This window comes from Rattus norvegicus, chromosome 11 (assembly GCF_036323735.1).
Source record: "Rattus norvegicus strain BN/NHsdMcwi chromosome 11, GRCr8, whole genome shotgun sequence".
Taxonomy (NCBI): domain Eukaryota; kingdom Metazoa; phylum Chordata; class Mammalia; order Rodentia; family Muridae; genus Rattus; species Rattus norvegicus.
Genome location: NC_086029.1, coordinates 48,791,790 through 48,810,448, shown reverse-complemented (window position 1 = coordinate 48,810,448; position 18,659 = coordinate 48,791,790). Strand labels below are relative to the sequence as shown.

At 42.8% G+C, this 18,659-nt stretch overlaps 1 protein-coding gene and 1 non-coding gene across 5 annotated transcripts in view; both read left to right on the top strand.

Moving 5' to 3' along the window:
- The window catches only part of Brwd1 (bromodomain and WD repeat domain containing 1), a 97,519-nt gene that overhangs the window by 43,244 nt on the left and 35,616 nt on the right, over positions 1-18,659 (top strand). For all 4 annotated transcript variants that reach the window (XM_006248186.5, NM_001371922.2, XM_039088408.2 and 1 more), the window contains exons 16-25: positions 1,175-1,303; positions 1,469-1,694; positions 3,100-3,288; positions 4,690-4,873; positions 7,032-7,125; positions 8,426-8,557; positions 12,135-12,229; positions 13,797-13,986; positions 16,328-16,453; positions 16,532-16,639. In XM_006248186.5, the coding sequence (XP_006248248.1) occupies positions 1,175-1,303; positions 1,469-1,694; positions 3,100-3,288; positions 4,690-4,873; positions 7,032-7,125; positions 8,426-8,557; positions 12,135-12,229; positions 13,797-13,986; positions 16,328-16,453; positions 16,532-16,639 (1,473 nt within the window). The remainder of the gene's footprint in view (positions 1-1,174; positions 1,304-1,468; positions 1,695-3,099; positions 3,289-4,689; positions 4,874-7,031; positions 7,126-8,425; positions 8,558-12,134; positions 12,230-13,796; positions 13,987-16,327; positions 16,454-16,531; positions 16,640-18,659) is intronic.
- Mir6324 (microRNA 6324) lies at positions 9,017-9,137 on the top strand. The gene has a single exon (NR_106696.1). It is a non-coding gene; the product is annotated as a microRNA 6324 (primary transcript).

The window sequence follows — 18,659 nt, the reverse complement described above, 5'->3', positions numbered from 1 at the left end:
TGTTTAACCCTTGCTGTCCTGAAAGTCACTTTGTAGACCAGGTTGCTCTCAACTCAGATCTGCCTGCCTCTTTGTCCCAGAGTGCTGGGATTAAAGGCGTGTGCCACCATATCTGACTGCCTCCTCCCTCTTTCTGTTTTTAAACCCTCAACACTGAGCATACATACTTGTCTTAAAGTTTTGTTACTGGAGAACTAGATCTAGAAAGCTACTGCATTGTGCTATGCTGGTCCATTCCCCAATTAAGTGTAACTTGGAGATGCTAAATTTATGTATTTCACGGGTGAAATAGGAGAGAGTTTGAAAGAATTCTCATTCTTGACACACATAGAGCTATTAGTGTCAGTCTTGTTCATTAGAACTTGGTTTAATTTCCATTTTCAGATACTAAATTTTGCTTCTCTAATTATTTACCAATATATAAGAGGCTATTGGCCTCTTACCTATTAAGACAATTTAAAAAAAGTAAATACCATTCACCCGTGAAATGAAGGACACCTTTATTTTTGTGTTTTGTGTGTTCATTTGATCATTTTGAGAGTGAATGATTAGATCTTTGAGGATTCTCCTACTTTAATTGGTCTAATTTTTTATTTAGAGGCCTGTGCTCAATTTGACAGAGTGCTTTCCTGGCATGTGCAGAGCCCTGGATGCAAACCTTAACTCTTCGTAAATAAAAAGTTCAAAAAGAATAAAACATGGACATCTCCTAGACAGTTACTTTGTCCATTTTAAAGATATCTCTATAGCACCGTTTTCTTGCTCAATAAGTAATGGCTCAGGGTTAAGAACTTGATGCTCTAGCCTTAGGTGTGGGTCCCAGCTCACAGCATCAGTTAATTCTTAGAGATTTGGTGTCTTCTAACCTCTGACAAGTCAGGCATTAACACGGAGCACTTACTCACATGTAAGTAAGTGATCTAGACTAGTTTATAGTGTTTGCATAGTGGCTGAACAGCTAGAGAGACCTGCACAGGAACTGAGTTTGCTGTTTACCAGTATGGAGGCTGTGCTGACAGCTGCCTGCACCTCTAGCTCTAGGTGGTCTCGTGTCCTTTTAGCTTATGGGCTCCTGTGAACAAGTGGCATTCACTTAAGCTGGCAGTCATACACATGGAGCTAACACAAGCTACTTATTAATGCGCCTAATGTTCTTTCCCCCTGGCTTCCCTAGATCGAAGGACAAGGACACGGAGCTGTGTTTGACTGTAAGTTTTCACAGGACGGACAGCATTTTGCCTGTACAGATTCTCATGGGCATCTTCTGATATTTGGTTTTGGATGCAGCAAGCCATATGAAAAGGTCATTTTAATACTTTCTTGTAGTGTATAAAATGAATAGTTGGGAGAGGAAGTTTGGAAATAGTTATTTAATTTCCTGGCATTTCTAATTTTTAAGTACCTTTAATATTGTTGTCTTTAACAACTACAGATCTCAAACTGTCATTTTTGATCTGTACTTTTACAGATTCCTGATCAGATGTTTTTCCATACTGACTATCGACCACTGATAAGAGATTCCAATAACTATGTCCTAGATGAGCAGACACAACAGGCACCTCATCTTATGCCTCCACCATTCTTGGTAGATGTGGATGGAAACCCTCATCCAACCAAGTTCCAGAGATTAGTACCAGGTCGAGAAAACTCAGCGGATGAACATTTGGTTCCACAGCTAGGCTATGTGGCCACAAGTAAGTGCAAATTCCCTTTTTTCTGCGTGCGTCTGTGTGTCTGTCTGTCTTTTGGATTCTGCCATGTATTTCTGGTTTTTCTGTAATTCCCTGTGCAGAGTAGGCTGGCCTTGAAATTGGAGCTCTGTAGCAGAAGTGAGGTCATGGGTGTGTATTCACTCTACCTAGTGATTAGTGAGGGCTGGAGCCGTGATTTGGTGTGGTTCAGTGGTTAAAGGTACTCACTGGCTATGAAGCCTGATAAAGCTGGATGGGAAGAGAACCAGCAGTTATCCTTATTTCTGTGTGTACTCTGTGGTGTATGTGCTGTGCTCCAGAGAGCTGATACCTCTGGCCTCTGTAGGCATCTGCTTGCTAGTGTGCATAAATAAATGTAAAGAGTAACACAAGCCGTTCTGATGCTTTTAGGTCACCAAACATTAGTATTTTGCAGGATATCTTTTAAAGATGTATTTATGTATTTGTATTAATGTGTGACCATTACATTTCAGCATCATTATTATTAGTTTTCAGGATTTATCTATTTATGTGTATGTTATATGACTTAGTTTGGGATTGTCCTATTCCTCAAATTATTAGTCTTTTCTGTTCTTTGTGACTTCTGTCTTTTGTTGTTTGTGGGATGTTTTTGTTTGTTTTTTGTTGTTGTTTTTGTTTTTTGTCTCAGATGCACCTGCCTCTGCCTCCCGAGTGCTGGGATTAAAGGTGTGAGCTGCTAATCCCTGTATAAAGTATAGTGACTTCAAGAGTCCAGTGATTGTGTGCTTGATGTAAGCCTAGTACTGCTTATGCTGTAATACCCAAAGCTCTGCATGCCATAGCGATTCGAGCATTTGTTTGGCCTTCAGAAGACCCTAGGTTTGATACTAGCACTCAAAAGAGACACCCAGGTTTCCACTGCCTAAGGCATCTACCTCTCAGGACCTCTGGGCAAGTGGAGACTGGTTGGTTGTCTTTTGCTGGACAACAAAAGCCATATTCTTTTTCCTTGAGCTGGAAGAAAGGTCCCTGCTTCTATTCCGTGGGCCACCCAGATGGTAGGCTGTTCCCAGACACAAGGTCTGGATAGCAGCTTTCAGTGTAGCACCAATGCACAAATGAAGGGCCACAGTGTGTAGCAGAGTTAGAGGACTCCACAGGTAGCTTAAGGGTTTTTTGTGACTTAGTACTGCAGTCTCTTTGCGGATCAGTCAGTCCCCTGTTTGTGCCGTATCTTCCTAGTAGGGTAGTTTTTGAAAACTACTTGGAATAGTGCTTTGTTTGTGTTTCCCTTTGCTCGGGGTGCCTGAGCCTTGTCCATGCTGGGCAGGGATTCCACCACTGAGCTTCAGGCCCACCTGTTGGTGTGTCTAGTGTCTGCTGCTCTCTGGGTATCATGATGACAGATGAGTGTGTGGCTTTGTAGGTGATGGAGAGGTGATTGAACAGGTCATAAGCCTGCACACAAATGACAGTGGAGATGCAAGCCCAGAGTCCAGCGTCCTTGATGGCATGATTCGGCAGCTGCAGCAGCAGCAAGACCTGAGACTGGGAGTGGACCAGGATGTGACTGCAAATGGACTTCCCAATGAGGAAGGAACACCCCGAAGAGGGAGTGAGTACAAGTAAAGTCCTGTATTTCACATGAGAGTAATAAAATAGAGGTGTGGCTTCATTGCCAGGCACATGCACCTCACAACCCAAGCACAGCTGTGCAGTGTTCTGAAAATTGCTTTGTTACTCAAAAAACGGACTGATAAATGCATGGAAGGTTTTGAAGCACTCTGAAAGGCTGTCAGCTGTCTTAGCTGTAGGTTTTCAGAGTATATTAAAAAGAGTAGACAGCATTATTTTTAAAGGAAAATTACTTTTAGCTTTCTCTTGCTTTGACATTCATATCCTCTGTGCAGTGTAGTTGAGTAGGAGACTTTTCTTACTAAGTCAGCGTTTGAGGGTGAGCTAGGCCATACTCCTTTATCTTGTGTGCTTAGAGACTCCAGAGCACTCAGTTACTGCTGCACAATGGTACCGTGATGGAGTGTCTGAGGGTTTCATTTCTGGGAAGAGATACCACGATCACCACGACTTTATAAAGAAAAGCATTTAATGGAGTCTAACATTCAGTTTCAGAGGTCTAGTCCATTATCGACATGGCAGGAAACAACGGCCTATGTGCACATGTGTGTGACTACCCATTTAGGTCAAAAGAGGGCTATAGTCACGGTAGTTGTGAGCTGGGATCTGATCTGGGTCATTTACAAGAGCAGCAAGTGCTTTTAATGGCTGAGCCATCTCTCCAGCCCATATAATTTCTATTTGTGTGTGCGTGCGTGTGTTCGCCCGCCCGCCTGTCTGTTTTGAGTGTCTGCCATTTGTGTCCAAGTACTTGAGGGGCCCGAAGAGGGTGCTGAGAGTTCGGTAGCCTTAATGGAGTTTGTTCCACTTGATGGAGGTACTGGGAACTGAACTCAGGTCCTTTGTACCAACAGGAAATGCTCTTTAACTTCTGAGCCATCTCCAGCCCTTTGTGGTAATTAAAATTTTTTTATTGTCTGTGTGAGAGTGTGTACGTGTTTGTGTTGTATAGCGTATGTGTGTGCACAGAAACTAGGATCCCATGAAACCAGAGTTCAGGTGGTTTGCTAGTTGCCTGTTTGGTAGCCTAGACCATAACATTGATCTTGTTATATAGCTGTTCCAATTTAGGTGGGCTTCTGTCCTTAACAAAGGTTTTCCCAAATGGCAACTGTTTTGAAATAAAGATGCGATGGGATACATTTGTTTATTTTATAATTTCAGAATGTGTAGAAAAAGTTCAAGTGGAAGTTTATCAATTATTGATAAGAGTCCTACATTGTGGCTTTAGTTGTGTTAAAATTTCCTTCTTACAAGCTATTTTTAGTATGACCCCTTTCTGGTTTGGAGTGTGTCCTAGTAGGAATGCGCTGTTGCTGTATGTTAAATGAACGTAATAATTTGAAATGTTATTAAACTAGTAACTGATAATTTTCCCTAGGTTTTAGAAGACTGAGTTTAGACATTCAGTCTCCTCCAAACATCGGTCTTCGTCGGAGCGGGCAGGTTGAGGGTGTTCGTCAGATGCATCAGAATGCTCCCCGGAGTCAGATCGCTACAGAGCGTGACCTCCAGGCCTGGAAGCGGAGAGTAGTGGTTCCAGAGGCACCACCAGGCGTTTTCAGGTCTGTGAAGGATCCATTGTGAACTGTTAGGAGGATGCTTTAACGGGGTGTCTACAAACATGGTTGGTCTCATTTGTTGTAGGAATAAACTGTAGGTATATTTCAGGAGTGGACGAATGTTTTAACTGGGGAGAGGTTTCAGACTCAATCGCTAGCATTGGTACCTGCAGTGAACTTTGTCAGTCATTGCCTGCTCTGTCTCATATGTGAAGACTCCTTCCTTCAGGGTCATTTGGAAATTCCCAGACGATGATGCCTTATTTAAGTAATTTAGCATGTGTTCCCTACACTTCTCTTCTTTTTTTAAAGGAAATTATTTGTTTTATGTATATGAGTACACTGTAGCTGTCTTTTCAGACACACCAGAAGAGGGCACCAGATCCCATTACAGATGGTTGTGAGCCACCATGTGATTGCTGGGATTTGAACTCAGGACTTCTGGAAGAGCAGTCAATGCTCTTAACCACTGAGCCATCTCTCCAGCCCAAGAATTATTTTCTTTATCACATCTTTTAAAATAAAAAATTCTTGGGACTGGGTAGGTGGGTGGGGAGCACTCTCATAGAAGCAGGGAAGGGGCGAGGGATGGGATAAGGGGTTTCTGGAGGAGAAACTAGGAAAGGAGATAACATTTGAAATCTAAATAAATAAAATAGCCAATAAAAATATTATTTGCTAAATAAACAAACCGTTGTTCCATGTAACCAAAGATGTAGTCAGTGCTGAAATTGGCAGATAGCTCAGATGCACCGTTTTGATGTTTTGCAAGGCTGCTGTAAATTGTCATAGGGAGCATACAGCATCTAGTGTGGTTTGTTACTACGATGTTTGTGGCTAGTTATGGCTACATGGCAATGCGGGGTGCTCTTTACTCTTTATGGGTAGGTCTGAAAGAGAGGTTTACCCTTAATATTCTTGATCATTTAGGGACCTAGATTTGTAAAAAACTGGACAAATCTCAATTTTTTTTCTTTAGCTTTAAAATAATTTATTCTCTTTCTTACATCAGCTTTGTTTTGAGATTTTTTAAAAAAATAATACAAAACTTGGGATGGTGAGATTGCTCATTGATTAAGAATACTGGCTGCTCTTCCAAAGGACTTGTGTTAGATTCTCAACACCCCCATGGTGGCCCACACCCACCTGTAACTCTAGTTCTCAGGCATTAGATGTGCTGTTCATGCATAAGCATAGGCAAACACTCCTATCAATAGAAAGAAGAAAGCGCCCCCAGCAAAAACTGTAGGCTTTCCCCGAGATAGGTAAACCAGGCAGGCCTCAAACAACCTGCCACTGCCTCCCAAATGCTGCAGTTAAAAGGCATGTGTCGCCATTACCCAGTCTGTCTGTTTATTTATTTTTTTTAATGTTGCTTAGTTTTTGTTCTTTGAACAGTCTTACATATCATGGCTAAGATACCAGCCTTTTCTACATCGAGATTTTATGTCAAGTCAGGTGTTTCTAGGAGTCTTTTCCACAATGAATACAAAGGCTGTTCTTATGGTGACATGGTCCTAAGTTTGAAATTCACCCTATTCTAATCATTCCTGGACAGTGTTAATGACTGATGTAGAGACAGAAATGAATAGCACTGCTATTTTTGTTGAAATGAGAGGTCTAAAACATGGAGTTGAATTCTTTGCATAAGGAAAATGCTGCTTTTAATTTTATTTGCAGAAAGGAAATATAAACTTGGAAAATCATGGGAGACACTTGGGAGCAATGAAATGGGCTATCAGGTGTTGGTTCTAATAGGACTATACTTAATGCAGATTAATGAATATTTTGTATTTAATATGAATAGGTCTTCACATAAATTGATGTTTTGTTTTTAATAAATAAAAACATAGACGATAAATATTTAAAATCTAAACTTGTAGGCACTGATTCTGGGGGATGGGTTCCTTGTGTGTCTTCAGCAGTGGCTGGGGTGAGCCTGACCATGGCGAGGTGCCGCTCTGGCTTCAGCCTCCTGAGACGGAGCTGGCACAGCTGGAGCTGGGGCAGCTGGAGCTGGGGCAGCTGGAGCTGGGGCAGCTGGAGCTCGTTCTCCTTTTAATGACTGAGATCCTTTAACGTGCTGTGAACAGAATGGCCTTGAAGCTGCAGTGATTTACTATGTCCAAGAGCCTCTGTCACACAATACTTCATTTTGTAGGAGGTTGGAAGACATTCGCATAGAGAGAGGCGAGGAGGAGCGAAATCTGTATGTTATAGGGAGGAAAAAGAAGACTTTCCAGCTCCCACAAAAGGTAACTCGAGTCTCCTTTCTTGGGAATGAGGAAATTATACAATCAAAATTTAGTGGTTTTTGTGATTTATAAAAATACCAGTTGGTTTCTAAAGTGTAGTATTTATTGCTTAAAGTCTTTTGGGCATTTAAAGCCAACATAGAACTGTTCTTTTTTTTTTTTTTTTTTTTAATAGTTTCTTTGTGAGATTGCCTTGTGCCTCCTGAGAGCACCTCTGTCACCACCGCCTTGCTGAACTGTTGAGTTCTTAGTATAAGTTCTTGTGGCATTAAAGGATCCTTGTCAATTAAGGTTTAATGACAGGTGCTGACTGACTTCATGAGGTAGCCATTGTCAGAGCTGCTGTGGAGGTTCTTTCACACTTTAAGTTCCCACAGTGTTAGTCCTGCCTTGCCCTGCCCTCGGGTTAGGGTGGTTTGTGCCCTCTAAGGCTCAGGTGTTGGAGATTTACTCTTTGGTGAGCATAGTAGAGGCCATAGCATCCCAGGTAGCTGAGCTCTGGATGCTGGCATTGAAGTCATGTGCCAATACTGCCTGGAAAACTTTTTTCTTTCAAGTTTTACTGTGTGTGTGTGTGTGTGTGTGTTTGCCTCTGAAGGCTAGAAGGCGTTGGATTACTTAGGCATGTGTGCTGGGAAGAGCTGTACATGTTCACCTAGCCGTATTTTAAGCTTCTGAGTTTTATCTTTTTTTTTTTTTTAAATAATGGCCGCATAGCCAATGATACAGTAAGCTTCTCTCTTTAGAGTGGTGGGATTGCACAGCATGTGCCAGCATGCAGGTCTGTGGCATTCTGAGAATCCAGCCTTACTCTAAGGGTTGTACTTGGTTTTGGGCATTTACCAGCTGAGTACACTCCAGCCCTTGACACCCTGTTCATTGTAGCTTTATGCCATTCACGCTAACATTAGCGTATCAGACAGTGTGGTGAACGTGAGCTGCTGGAGCCTTTTCAAGCTTTCCAAGGAACCAAAAGTAAAAAATCCCAACTGGAGTTAACAGTATGTGCCAAAGTTAATTATTTATTTATTATGTATACATCATACAGCTTTCTGCCTGCATGTATGCAACTACAGGCCAGAAGAGGGCACCAGACCTGATTATAGGTGGTTGTGAGCCACCATGTGGTTGCTGGGAATTGAACTCAGGACCTCTGGAAGAGCAGTCAGTGCTCTTAATCTTTGAGCCATCTCTCCAGCCCCAGCCAAAGTTATTTTTAATCTGTGTCTCCTTTAAAGTCTTTTATAGTTCACCCCATACAATGTCTACTTAATGATGCTTATGTTTCTTTATGTTTTAGTCAAATTCGATGGTTTTGGTGTCCCAGTCTAGACAACGGACATGTAGGCGTAAATATGCAAATTATAGTAGAAGAAATGCTGGCCAGTGTGAATTATCTTCTGGAAATGAATCTTCCGGCTCTGTTCGACATGTGAGTAGCCAGACACTGGGGTTACCTGATATGGATTTGCCTGACTTTTTGCACACACACACACACACACACACACACACACACACACACACTCTCACACTCACTCTCTCTCTCTCTCTCTCTCTCTCTCTCTCTCTCTCTCTGTGTGTGTGTGTGTGTGTGTGTGTGTGTGTGTGTGTGTGTGTGTGTGTGATGTTAGGGATTAAAGAGGCTAGGCATGGAAGGCAGATTGTGGGAGATTACTCCTCAGCCCTTTTGACCTCTTGTCCTTAAGGAAGAGAGTTCCTATATCCTAAAGTAGGGGAGAACTTTGAGGGACTTTCCTGTCTCCCACATGCTTGCAGCCTGTGCTGACAAGTTCTGTTGAGTTTGTCTTAATTCATTAATGTAATATTTTTATATATATATAAAAACTTACATTTACTTATTTTGAGGTCTAGGCATGCCATGGTATGTTGGTGGAATCACCAGATAGCTGGGGTCAAGGTGCTCTGCTGACTGCCTATGGGCTGTGGGATCCAACTGAGTCAGTAGGCCAGACAGCAAGCACCTTTATCCCTTGAGCAATTTCACTGACCCTGAATTAACTCTTTACTTTGAAATGAAAATGACGTGGTACCAGTTTGGTTTTGACCCTGGGTCAGCTGTTGGAGAAAGAAACGGTTTTGTTGTGCCTGCAAGGCTTCCTGGTGTCCTGAGGTGGTGATCATATAATTTTCTACAGACAGTCATTGAGTGGAAATGTATTTAGAATTTGTGGCATATATATGTGTTATATATGCTGTTATGTTCCAATAATTAGGCCGAGTGTGATCACTCTTGCCTTTAATGTCAGCAATAGCAAGGAGAGAATAGCAAGGGGAGTTTTGTAAGTCCCAAGCCAGACTGTTCTACGTAGTGAGTTCAAGACTTAATTCTTTTTTTTTTTTTTAATAAAGATTATTTATTTTATGGCTGTGGGTGGTTTACCTGCAAGTATGTGTGTACATCATGGTGTGCTTTTAAAAAGTGCTTCTGGAGGCCTGGAGAGGGTTTTGGGATTGCTTGGAACAGTAGTTTATAGAAGGTTGTGAGTTGCTGTGTGTCAGGTTCCAGTGAACCTCACTTTGCCTCATCTTTTGTTTTTGATTTTTGAGATAGTTTCTTTGTGTGGCCCTGGCTGTCCCCCTGGAGCTCATTTCTGTGGTCCAGACTGGCCTTAACTTGCATCTGCTTGTCTGCCTCTGCAGTGCTGGGATCAAAGGTGTGCACCACCATCACTGGGCACTTGCCCCCCCCTTTTTTTAAAGCATTACATTTATGTATTTATTTTCATATGTGTCTGTATATGAATTAATGTGTGCCACAGCTTGGGCACAGAGACCAGAGTTAGGTTGTCAGCTGTGTTGGTGAGTTCTTTTACCTATTGAGCTGTTTGCCAGCCCTGTTCAATTTTACTTTTATTTATTTTTAGATTAAAGACAACATCTCTTGAACTCCAGGCTTGCCCCATGCTCACTGTGTAGCTTAGATGACATTTCCTGGTCTCTCTGCTGCTGGGTTCTCTCTTGGCTTATGTGGTGCTGAGGATGGTACCCAGGCGGACCCGTTGCTAGGCTAGGCAAGTCCTCTTCCAGCACTTTAATTAAAACAGCAGCAGCAAAACCAGAACTGCCCAGGCTGGTTCAACCATGTATTTCTCTCTGCCTCAGCTTTTGAGCACCTGGGACTCTGGAGCATGTACCCCACGTATGGTTACCACAGCACTTTTGTTTCTCCTTAACTTGCCTTTCTAGGAAATCATTTAAAAGAATCCTAGATTGTATTGTGTTTCAGGTTGGCCCCTTGCCTTTGTACCACACACTGACATATTCTCTATGACTTCTCTGGCTTGATAGCTCATTTACTTTTACCATATTCCATTCAGTGTACCCTCAGTAGTCACTGTTTGAGTATAATAGATACTTCAGTGTTTGAGTTTTGACAAGTATACATGGAGATGAGAAGCACTGGTGTGCACATTGTTGTGAACATAAACTGTTACCTCAGGAGCTTTCTGAAAACCAAGGATTGGGTGAGGGGCTTGTTTGGCACTGAGACAGTCTTTCAGTGCGCCTACAACATCAGCAACAAAGGAGCACTGTTGGCTCACATCCTTTTCAAGATGTTTGTGTCCTCCATCATCTGTGTGTTCAGTGTGATGCCAGCTAAAATCCACTACAGTTGCTTTTGAAGATGTTGGCAAACTTATAAAATAAGTTACACGGGGGCTGGAGAGATGGCTCAGTGGTTAAGAACACTGACTGCTCTTCCAGAGGTCCTGAGTTCAAATCCCAGCAACTACATGGTGGCTCACAACCATCTGTAATGAGATCAGATGCCCTCTTCTGGTATCTGAAGACAGCTACAGTGTACTCATATAAATAAATTAAAAAAAAAAAAAAGTTACATGGAGAGAAGAAAAGTCCAGGACAGCTAAGCTAGGATTGCAGAATGTACTAAGGACAGACAGTGGCTGTCATTGTGGCTTGTTAATTGGCTGTCATTGTGGCTTGTTAAAGTGTGGTTTTCAAGAAAGTGGTGTTGGTGGAAGAATAGACAGAAAGGTCATGGCAATGACATAGTTGGTCCCAAACAGACCAGTGGACAGCTGACCACAGGACAACTCAGTGCTTGCTGGGCACACACTGCACAAACATCTGTAGCCACCTTTGACATGAGTTTGCTCAGTCTAGCTCTGGTGGTCCATGCCTGGATCACTGAGGCCAAGGCCCTGTCTGTGAAGAAAGAGGAAATAACAGCTCAGAGTGAGTCACAAACTGAATGTAAATCTAAGAGTTTAACATTTGTAGAGCCTGAAGATAGAATACATAGGCATCCTCATATAGCAATGTTATCTCATGTGCAGGTGTCAAGTTGGAAATTGACAAAATTGACAGTTCAAAATTGCACCAGAAAAGATAACTATTAGTTATTAGATAAATAGAAAAAAACAACAAAGTGAAAAAAATACTTGAAAAGCTTGCAGTCGCTGTATATAAAGAGCTATTGAAATGGAGTAATAGAAAAATAATCCTTTTTTCAATGGGAAAGCATCTGCCAGTCGCATGATTAGTAAAGACATAGTAGGAAATCACACTTTTGAAAGGTACCGGCCGTCTCATCTCTGTGGTCCAAAGCAAAACAGCAGTCCAATGCAGATGCTCCTGTGTACCTCAGTACTAACATCCAAAGCCAGAGTCTGTCCTGAGCATGGTGGCTGTCAGCCTCACAAGTCCTCTTTGAAAATACCTTGACAAATAGAAGGATTTAGGAGCTGGGCTTGGTGTTGATATCTGTGATCCGAGGAAGATCAGGAGTTCAAAGCCTTTCTTCAGTACAGAGTTAGGTGGAGGCTAGCCTGATGAATGTTACTTTCTCTCAAAAGCCCTTTATGGGTTTGTTTATTAACAGTGCCTTGCTTTGTAGGGCTTGTTTAATTGCATTTCTACTAATATCTTGTGTTCCTTAAGCCTGCTAGTCTTGTTGGCATGATGTAGCAGTCTTGTGTGTTATGCAACCTGTAAGGTCACGATTTTTTTTTCCTTTGACCATCTAGGAAACATCTTGTGATCAGAGTGAAGGTTCTTGTTCTTCAGAGGATGATGAATGGAGAAGTGACAGAAGAAGTGGGAGTGACAGCGACAGCCCGAGGTACCGTGAGTGTCTGTCCCTGCCTCTGACAAAGACAAGTGCTTGACTAGCTCTGGACTGGATAGGACACCACACCCTACAATGCTTTACTAATTCTTAGTAAAGCATGCTGATACTAAGTATTCTTAGGCCATTTAAATGTGTGGGCAGCCTTCCATGTATTTATTATTAACTGTTCTAAATGTCTTTAGGATCCAGGTTTCAGTGTGATGAGAATGAAAACTTGCATCTTTTTCATACTGCTTCCCTCCACGACCATCCCTGAAGCTTCTTTATTCCCGTAGTACACAGGCCATCTAGTCTTTTTTTTTTTTTTTTTTTTTTAAGATTTATTATATATAATTACACTGTAGCTGTCTACAGGCACACCAGAAGAGGGCATCAGCTCTCATTACAGATGGTTGTAAGCCACCATGTGGTTGCTGGGATTCTGGAAGAGCAGTCAGTGCTCTTAACCACTGAGCCATCTCTCCAGCCCAGGCCATCTAGTCTTTGCCGTCTCTCTCTGTGGTGCTCTCTGCCTCAGCTTTTCTCCTTTGCTCTGTTGTAACTGGTACCTGACTGTTGGCACCTGATCCCTTGCTGTATGGTGAAGCTTGGTTGTAGGCGAGAATTTCCTGCACAGCCGTCCTTACCGTGACTTGTGTCTGGTGCTCCTTTCCTGCACTCACTTTAAGCTCTGTTTGGGGTGAGTTGCTTCCCTTGGGCTGGCTCACCTGGTGTTTGCATTGGTGTTCTGTGATGCAGGTGGATTAATGAATCTGTATCTGCCAGTGTCATGGAGGTGATGAGGCTCTTCTTAGGTAGGGTTCTCTTTGGTACTTTTTAGTAACTGTGTGTGCTTTCTTTTTCTTTTTTTTTTTTTTTTTTCTTTTTCGGAGCTGGGGACTGAACCCAGGGCCTTGCGCTTTCTAGGCAAGCGCTCTACCACTGAGCTAAATCCCCAACCCCTTGTGTGTGCTTTCTGAGAGGGAAGTTACTGCTTGGCTACAGGCCTACCTTTGATCAGCTGTCATTTAGAGGGTACTTGACAGAAGAAGGTGCTGGACATGTGGCTGATAGTAGAACACTTGCCTAGTGCACACAGGGCTGTGGCTTAGACCTCCAGTGCCACAGAACGTAAGAAGCTCCTTACTTTATCTTGGGTTAAACAAAAATATTCCACATTATCTTCTTTCCAGTGTTGGTGAAGAGCTCTTTGTTTCTTTGTTCGTGTTATGTGTATGAGTGTTTTGCCTGAATGTAGTCTGTACCCAGAGCCAGAAGACAGCAGATGCCTTGGGCCCACCAAGAAGGTTCTGGGAATTAAACCCAGGCCTGGAGGAGCAGCTGGTGCTCTCACTTGAGCCACCTGTTCAGCCCTGTTGAAATTTCTTTCTCTATCTTTGTCATAGCTGTAGTCTGTGGTTCTTAGCTGGTAGTGTTAAGCAGGATGTTCAAGTTAAACCTAGGCTCTCATCTCCCTCTCTCCATGTTCATCTCCTTATTCCTTAGGGGTTCTGTTATGAACTTGCTGTTAGTGCTTAAATCCTGGTCCCATGAAATTTAAAGCATTCTCCTCTTGCAGCGAATCTTCATCTCAGTACTCTGATTGGACAGCCGACACGGGGGTCCACTTGGAGCCTCCTTTAAGAACATCATGCCGACGTCGAGTAACTCGATTCTGCAGTACTTCAGAGGACGAAATGTCCACGGAGAACATATCTCCTCCTAAACGAAGGCGGAAAAGAAGGAAAGAAAGCAAGCCTAAAAGGGAGGTAAGAAAAACAAACAGAAAAAAGAATGTGAACCTCTACTTCTATACAGTGTTCTTTTCTACATCTAGGGGGTTTTTTTTGTTTGTTTGTTTGTTTGTTTTTCTGATTCATCCATTCATTCATGGGCATATATATGTACATATATATGTATGTATGTGTGCATGCATTTCTTGCCTTTTTTCTAGTTTTCTCTTGTTTCTTCTCTTAGTTTTTTTTTTTTTTTAAGATTTATTTATTTATTTTATGTACAGCATTCTGCCTGCATATGTGACTGCAGGCCAGAAGAGGGCGTCAGATCTCGTTACAGATGGTTGTGAGCCACCATGTGGTTGCTGGGATTTGAACTCAGGACCTTGAGAAGAGCCATCAGTGCTCTTAACCACTGAGCCATCTCTCCAGCCCTCTTCTCTTAGTTTTAAGATTGAATTCGGGGCCTCAAACCTCACACTGTGCACACAGGTCTTCAGTAAAGTGTGTGATGGTGCATAAGCCCCATGGCTTTGTGGATTGTTCTCTTCAGAGCCCCTTACTGTGTCCATGAAGCTATGCCCTCCACTGCTGCACTGCTCCAGCCTGGCTCACTGTCTTCCAGTTCAACTTTCCTTGAGTTTTATTTATGTAAACAGATGTTCCTAAGGTTTTCCTTTTCATAATTGTCGGTCTCTCTCAGAAGGGGGGTTTTAGGGGTTTGTTGCAAAGGAGTTAGAGGAAGGAAGTTCCTATTGTTCTGAGTAGTGTTGATGTAGATTTAGATCTGAACTGAGTTTGCTGCCAAGAGCAGACTTGAGGGGTTTTGGGATAGCAATCAAACCAACATCAGCAGCAACAACATGGTTCTTCGTCTCTGTGTAGCTTTGGCCATCTTGGCACTTGGCTGGCCTCTTGAGTGGCACTCAGCTGGCCTCTAACTCAGAGTGCTGGGTTAAAGCTGTGCCCCACTCCCGCTTGCCTCTCATTGCCATATTTGTTTCTATTTTTATCTTAAATGTTTTCCTGTGAGTGCAGCCCTGCTTTCTTTCTTATGTGTCAGTAGGTACTGTTTCCTTCTTGTGTTTCTGGGTAACAGGTTCCCTGACAACTTAGGTGTAAGAAGAAGCATTTCTCATTTCTTGCTTGGGTGGGTCAGAAATGTAGGTGCTCTGGTTCCTGAGTCACAGGTCTGATGGTGGGAATATTCAGGGGACCCCCCCCCCCCCCCAAGCCTAGTCCTGTGGCTGTGGCCATGGCTCTACTTATTTCATGTGCCTTTCCCTGCAGTTAGCTCCTTCACTTTTTTTTTTTTTTAAGATTTATTTTATTTATTCCATGTATATAAGTACACTGTTGCTGTCTTCAGATATACCTGAAGGGGACATCGGATCCCATTATGGATGGTTGTGAGCCACCATGTGGTTGCTGGGAATTGAACTCAGGACCTCTGGAAGAGCAGTCGGTGCTCTTAACCGCTGAGCCATCTCTCCAGCTCTCCTTCACTGTTCTTATATCATGTGTAGAGCTGTGGGTCCAACAGTAAAGCGAGGGGTCCACCCTAGTGCTTCCTGTACGGCTCAAGCCGCGTACTGTTGACTCTGTTTCATCTTACTTGCAGTGATCCGAAGAGGAGTAAGGAACAAGTATGGAGAACATGTGTTGAAAGTGAACCATCTCGAAAACCTTAACTCAAGAGATGACCTATCCGTAGGGCTGGGGATGTTGTTCAGTTGGTTTCTGGCCTACCTAGCATTCGGGAAGTTCAGGTTCCACCTCTGACACCACGTAGGGCAGGCATGCTTTTCCTTATTTGTAATCTCCGCAGCCAGGGGTGAAGGCAGGCAAACAGCACTTGTCATGCTTGGGCACATGCTGAGCTGGAGGCCATTTTGGGATAAACAAACCTGTTTCAGAATACTAAAATAAACAGATAAGAGTGCTAGCCACAAAGTACATAGTCTGACAGCTTGAGTTTGATCCTTGGAACTTGGAGGTGTGTGCATGCACACATGCAGTACACAAATTAAAATAAAAAACAGTCACAAAAGGAGTTTTCCTAATTATTACTAGGCTGTGTTCAAACTCAGTGCAGTCTTGGCAGAGTGGCTTATGCCTAGAAGACACGTACAAGGAAGCTCCTCTAGTGGGACAGGGCACCGGGGTGAGGGAGTGCTGGACTGGGTCTAGATAGCTCCACAGTGATTGTAGAAGCTGCAGGTAACAGGAGGGTGGGATCCAGACATCATTTTTTAAAAAAAGCAATAAATTCTCTGTGTATTGATCCAAAAAAACTACTGTGAATGGTGAAGTTTTTAATTAAATGGTTAAATGTCCTCTTTTCTACCAAGCTTTACTGTTTTCCTCTTGGCAGAGTCTGCGGAGGACGACGCCAGCAGAACTTGCAAATATGGAACCCTTGTATGAGTTTCACCCTCCTGTGTGGATAACTGACACTACACTTCGCAAGTCCCCTTTTGTTCCTCAGATGGGTGATGAGGTGAGACAGAAACCTTTGTGGGGGGGAGGTGCTCGTGAAAGTTCTGTGGTTGCCGTAAACATACACTTCCCTTTGCAGGTGATGTACTTTCGTCAGGGTCATGAAGCTTACATTGAAGCTGTCAGAAGAAATAACATTTATGAACTGAACCCTAATAAGGAGCCGTGGAGAAAAATGGATCTTCGGGTAGGTCACTGTTAACGTCCAGAGCACGTGCAGTAGAATATGAATGTGGGGACAGATGATAGCAAGAGCTGAAAAGGAGAGAATTCCCTGGGAATGCTGCTTTTCCAATCTGTTCATAATATCTTCTTGTTGAAAATGTCCATTTTAGCAAATGGCAAAGATTTTAATCAGTCATTCAAACACTTGATAAGGTGGTCGTGTGGCCCCTGCCTGCTTCCTGGGGGAGTAATTGGCATCAGAGTTGAAGGTAAATGGCTTTCAGGCCTTTATAGCCAGTCTTATTCCTGGTATCCTAGACAAGAAGTAGAAAGCTCATAAATGCATGAAGAAGGCAGTTCCTGTGGCCATGCACACACAGTGGCATGGGAGCCATGTGCTCATCATCGTGGCCACGTTGAGCTGCGCTGTGTTCTTGCACTGCCTGTTGCTGAAGCGTAGAACTCTGAGTGGTGGGAGGAGATGCATTCTGCAGTCTGTTTTGTTGCTTAGGACAGAGTAGCACTAGAATGTCAGCAGTGTTTACTGATGACTTCATATATAGTGAGGTAGAAAATGAAAGAAAATTAAGTTTATTTTTATTTTATATACATTGATGTTTTGCCTGCATGTATGTCTGTGTGAGGGTGTTATTAGATCTTGGAGTTATGGATAGTTGTGAGCTACCATGTAGTTGCTGGGAATTGAACCTGGATCCTGTGGAAGAGAAGTCAGTGCTCTTAACCACTGAGCCAATTTCCAGTCCTGAAAACATACTTTAAGTATTGAATTTTGTGGCCTGGTTTCTGTGATTTTTTTGGCTTTATGTCTACTTTACTATGCAATACAAATACATTCTCATACATGGGTTTAGTATTTGCATATTCATGATTATGTCATTTTAAAGCATGAAGTTCACACTGGGACGGTTGCAGGACTGTCAGTGGTGTTTGCGTTACCTGCGAGTGTGTTGCTGAAGGGGAAGAGTCCCCGAGTGTCACTCGTGCCTTTTGAGTGTGTTTCTCATGCGTGTGGTTTTTGAGGCAGCTGCTTTTGATAACAGCCTCTTAAGTACAGATTTTTTTAATTGGTGACTTCATGTTCCTTAGTATAAGAATCCTGTGATGTGCATGTTTTAGGGGGAAAGAGGGGGTTTAGAGAAGCTTCACTTAGATAATGCCTAAGTTAGCTGCGAGATCTGTTTATATATTTTCCAACTGTGCTTTCTTTCTCTCTGTCCTTTTCTGTGTCTACCATTCTTGTAGCTCAGGCTGGCCTTGAACTTCCCCTTCCTGCACCCTCTAAATTGCTTGGATGGCAAGTATGCTCAAGCAATTCTGGAGGTAGGCTGTTGTGAAATCTGATGCCCTTCTGTCCTGCTGTCACCAGGCATACATGTGACACACAGATACATGCAGGCAAAACACATAAGCTAAAAATTGAAAAAAACAACTTATAAGCAAAATCCTATTGTGTAACACAAAATTACATAAAGATGTTTATTCTAAGGAGGAATTAAAATCTAAGGAAGTGGGGTTGGGGATTTAGCTCAGTGGTAGAGCGCTTGCCTAGCAAGTGCAAAGCCCTGGGTTCGGTCCCCAGCTCCGAAAAAAAGAAAAGAAAAAAAAAAAAATCTAAGGAAGGGCAGGTAAGAGAGGTTGCGGATATGAGTTCAGTTCCCACTTCTCATGTGGTTGCATGATGGAGCCCACTCCTACATGCACTGCTTTGGCCTTTACATGGATGCTTTGGTACATGCAGACACACACATAAATAAGTGGAAAAACAGACAATAAAATGGTAACTGCTTATTGTACTGATTCTGCACCTCTTTGAAATTCCTCTCCTCACACCTGTGACATTTTCGAGTGAGCACAGTGACTGCTTAGTGAGCATGTTTCTGTGTAAGATACTGCCCTGCAGATTAGCAGCCAGTGGCAGATTACATGTAGCGTTTGGAAGCAAAGGTAAGAATTGGCTTAGTTTAGTAGTAGTACATAGAGAATTACAGTATTGACAAACTGCCTTTGAGAGCCATTTCTAA